The 1724-nt window shown below is 70.5% G+C and overlaps 1 protein-coding gene across 1 annotated transcript in view; it reads right to left on the minus strand.

Annotated features, from left to right (window-relative positions):
- Positions 1–603: 603 nt before the first annotated feature.
- Sp8 (Sp8 transcription factor) overlaps positions 604–1724 on the minus strand; it is a 2767-nt gene continuing 1646 nt past the window's right edge. Inside the window, exon 3 of the mRNA XM_013510495.1 lies at positions 604–1724. Within this exon, the coding sequence (XP_013365949.1) occupies positions 687–1724 (1038 nt within the window). The 3' untranslated portion in view covers positions 604–686.

The following is a 1724-nucleotide window of genomic DNA, read 5'->3' on the forward strand; positions in this document are numbered from 1 at the left end:
TTTTAAAAAAAATGTTATAAAGATGAAAGGCTCCTGCAGCGGCTCGCCAAGACCGCCCTTCGCTGAAACTTGCACGGTCCCACCTCAGGGAACAAAGAAAAAGCAGGCAGAGCTGACGTTGGGAAAGTTAAACTGCAAACTCTCCGCCGTCTTGGTGCGGCCAGACCGGCACCCCACGGAGCTCCGACTGCCAGCGCGGGGTGCGGCAGTGCGCGGCTGCCCAGCAGGGCGCTCCGGGGCCGAGGTTGCCTAGGGTTGCGGATCTAAAACCCAGGCGTCCAGGCGGCTGCACCGTCGGGGACGCCCTGCCCGGTTTCCCACCCCACCCGCCTCTCTGCACAGGCTGAGGCTGGCGCAGCCGGGCCGTTCCCGCCGACTCGGAGGTCCCTGGTCTCCCAGGCACTGGATTCGTCCAGGTCTAACTCCAATGGCCGCTACCCTCTAAAAGTTATGCCAGCCTGAGGCTGGCGCGGGGAAGCGCTGACCCGCGCTCGGGCGGGTGCCCCGTGGTGAAGGGAAGCCAGGGCCTGGGACACCCAGGCGTGTTACTTACATGTCCACATCCCCTTTACAGAGCTAAGTCAAGGGGGAGAGAAAGACAGAGACAAGAACGATCGAGAGAGCGAGCAGGGTGCAGGGAGAGAGGCTGCAGTGGAGGCCGGCGCGCCCAGGTGGGAGGCGGCGCGTCACTCCAGGCCGTTGCGGTGGCCGGGCTCCGGGGCCGGCAGCAGCTCCGGGGAGTGGCAGGCGGGGCTGCCCGCGGCGCTGTGCTCGCTGTCGGTGTCGCTGCCCTTCTTGCCGCCGCCGCCCGAGCCCGCCGAGCCGCCGCCGCCGCCGCTGTGCGTCTTCACGTGCTTGCTGAGGTGGTCGCTGCGCATGAAGCGCTTGTTGCAGACCGGGCAGGCGAAGCGCTTCTCGCCGGTGTGGGTCCGCAGGTGCCGCTGCAGCTCGTCAGAGCGCGTGAAGCGCTTGCCGCAGAAGAGCCAGTTGCACACGAAGGGCCGCTCGCCCGTGTGCCAGCGCAGGTGCGCCTTCAGGTGCGACGTCTTGCCGTACACCTTGCCGCAGCCCGGGATGTGGCAGCTGTGCAGGCCCTTGCGCCGCAGGCTCGCTCCCGCCGGGCCCAGCCGCTCCGCCTCCTGGCAGTTGGGGCAGTCGCAGGTGGCCCGGCCCGAGTAGCGGCGGGCGGAGGAGCGCGGGGAGCCCCCCAGCGGCGCCGACGGCCCGGCGCTCAGCATGGCGCCGCCCGCGCCGGCCAGCGGCGACGGGGCCGAGTCCGGGTAGGAGCCGGGCAGCACGGGCTTGAAGCCGTCCATGAGGTGCTGCCCCGCGGGGCTGAGCAGGTGCGAGGAGGCGCCGCTGCTGAAGGCCGAGTGGCCGAGGCTCGAGTAATCCGAGTTGTAGCCTCCGAGCGGAGAGTGCAGCGAGCTCTGCAGCCCCCCGGCGGCCGGGTGCAGCGAGCCGGGCAGCGCCGCCGCGCCGTTCGGGTTCTGCACGTCGATCCAGCCGGCGCCCACGTCCCACCAGCTGGAGGCGCCGGCCGAGCCCACGTCGCCCGCGGCCCCCAGGCCCGGGTGCGAGGGCTTGAACCACGACTCGTAGGGGTGCGCCATGCCCACGCGCGGGTAGATGCCCTGCAGCCCGTCCACCGAGGTGTGCACCTTGGAGATGAACACCGGCTGGTGCGAGCCGTCCTGCGAGTGCGCCGAGGACCCGCCGCCGCC

This window comes from Chinchilla lanigera, unplaced genomic scaffold (genome assembly GCF_000276665.1).
Source record: "Chinchilla lanigera isolate Chin_1 unplaced genomic scaffold, ChiLan1.0 scaffold00009, whole genome shotgun sequence".
Classification (NCBI taxonomy): Eukaryota; Metazoa; Chordata; class Mammalia; order Rodentia; family Chinchillidae; genus Chinchilla; species Chinchilla lanigera.